Source organism: Mesitornis unicolor, unplaced genomic scaffold (genome assembly GCF_000695765.1).
Source record: "Mesitornis unicolor isolate BGI_N332 unplaced genomic scaffold, ASM69576v1 scaffold32307, whole genome shotgun sequence".
NCBI classification, from domain to species: domain Eukaryota; kingdom Metazoa; phylum Chordata; class Aves; order Mesitornithiformes; family Mesitornithidae; genus Mesitornis; species Mesitornis unicolor.
In genome coordinates, this window is record NW_010196289.1 from 2,762 (window position 1) to 4,882 (window position 2,121).

At 64.3% G+C, this 2,121-nt stretch overlaps 1 protein-coding gene across 1 annotated transcript in view; it reads right to left on the reverse strand.

Moving 5' to 3' along the window:
- LOC104543752 (protein eva-1 homolog C-like) overlaps positions 1–2,111 on the reverse strand; it is a gene marked incomplete at its 5' end in the record, with an annotated part of 2,700 nt that extends 589 nt beyond the window's left edge. The window contains 5 exons of the mRNA XM_010188430.1: positions 450–539; positions 1,112–1,183; positions 1,298–1,441; positions 1,591–1,743; positions 1,964–2,111. Coding sequence (XP_010186732.1) covers positions 450–539; positions 1,112–1,183; positions 1,298–1,441; positions 1,591–1,743; positions 1,964–2,111 — 607 coding nt within the window. The remainder of the gene's footprint in view (positions 1–449; positions 540–1,111; positions 1,184–1,297; positions 1,442–1,590; positions 1,744–1,963) is intronic.
- Positions 2,112–2,121: the final 10 nt, after the last annotated feature.

Below are 2,121 nucleotides of genomic sequence, written 5' to 3' on the forward strand. Positions count from 1 at the left end.
CCCACCAGCATCCCAAATGTCCCTTTCTCATTGGAAACCCCCACTGGGATGCGGGTAGGCAGCAGCGCAGGGAGGGGAATCATCTTGCCAGGGATTTAAATGAGTAATTTCCCCTGGTAAGGGAAACTTCTGCCCGTACAGAGGTGCTCCCCATCAGTGTCCCTGCAGACAGTGCAGGAAGGAGACCCATGGGAGACTCAGGACGGTCCACAGGAATGGCGGCACCACGGCCACCGATGCTGCAGGACCTGGGGCTTGTTCAGCCTCTGAGCTCCCACCCAACGTGCGCCCCCAAACCCAGCACGGGTGCTTGGTGCCACCTTGTGTGCCACTGACCCTGTGGAGGGTTCTGAGGTCCGGCTGCCTCTGAGTGGGGGGCCATCACAGGACCTGAGCCACCCTCCCAAGCCCATCCCACTCCCCCGGGTGCTGCTGGGGAGGGCACATACCCCAAAGCTGGGCAAAGGCTGCCAGGGAGCTAGAAAAAATCATCCGGTCTTCCCGCAGCCTGGAGAACCGGGGCCCTTTGTACCAGCCACCTGCAGCGAACAAGGGGGTGCGGGCTGAGACACGAGGTGCTGCCCAGAGCCCGCTGCTGGCCCTGCCTCTGTCCCCACGCCATGCTCTGCCTTCCTGCACAAGCACTGCCCTGCCCATGGGGATGGTCTCTGTCCTGCCCGTGGGGATGCTCCAGGCCCATAGGGATGCTCCCTGCCTGGGGGATGCTCCCTGCCCTGTCCGTGGTGATGGTCCAGGCCCACGGGGATGCTCCAGGCCTGTGGGGATGCTCCAGACCATGCCCATGGGGATGCTCCCTGCCCATGGGGATGCTCCTGGCCCACAGGGATACTCCCTGGGGAGTACTCCAGGGGATGCTGCCCTGTGGGTTCTCCTCACCCCTGCCCCAATCAGACCACGTCTCTCCAGCCCCTCAGACATGGTCACTTGCTTATGGATGGTCTCAGCCATGGGACAGCGATGCTGGGATGGAGCTGCAGGGCTGGTGCCAGCCGTGGGTCCCGTGGGCGCAGACAGGCCAGAAAGGGGTGGTTCACCCATGCGCAGACACACCGCCACATCGCTTTTGGCATGGCCTCTCCCCCGGCATTACCGTGCATGTAGTCCGAGAGTAGGAAGGGGTCCGAGGTGTCAGGGCCAACCTCCTCCAGCAGCTGCTTGGGCACTGCAAGGAGAGCACACACTGGGCATCACCGCCCCGCTCGCCCCCAGCAGCCCCCTGCCTGCACGGGGGGCTCAGCCGGTGGTACCCGTGCCCCCAGCCCTGCGGGGCTCTCACCGCAGGTGTAGGACACTCGCAGCTGTTTCTTCGTGCCGGGGAAGCAGGGGTCCCCGAAGGTGGCCCGGTCAGCAGCCACGGTGCAGTTCCCCCTGCGGTGGCACCTCTTGGAAACCCTCCGCAGGGCGTCTGGAGCCAGGCACTCTGCAAGGACAGGGGCATGGACCCGTGGGCAGAGCTGCCTGCCCCCACCCATGGGGCACCCCCCAGCTGAGGCCAAGGGCTGCAGGTACAGCCCCATGGCATCTGCATGGCTCTGGGCCCCATTTCTGGCTGGAATCACTCCAGCATACCTATGTGGGCTCCCTCCACGTTCGGGGCATCGCACTCCGGTTTGCCCCGCAGGAATCGCCCGTAATTTGCGGAATAAATGGCCAGGACGGACTTTGGCCGGCACTGCAGCCTCAGCTTGTCGTTCTCGCACACCGTCTTGACCCGATGGTTCCCTGGGGAATGACACAGCATTGTCCCAAAGTCCCAAATCGCCTGCAGCCCCCTCCTCCCTTAGCCCACCCAAGGCCTGAGCAGGGCTGGAGGAGGGGTGTGGGGTACAGGAGGGCTGCCCCTTCCTGAGCAGCTGAGGCCAGGGAAGAGCCCAGCGGTGTCACCAGACTCCAGCAGTGTCACCAAACTCCAGCAGTGTCACCAGACCCTGCTCCCCCTCACCTGGCCGGCACTTGTAGGAAGTGATGAGGTACTTGTGTGTCCCAGGGCACGGGTCCGGCCCGAAGACTTGGCTGTGCACCGAGAACTGGCACCACTGCTGGTCCTGGCACTCGGACAGCAGCTTCTGTGGGACAACGCAGGACACAGATGGGTGGGCG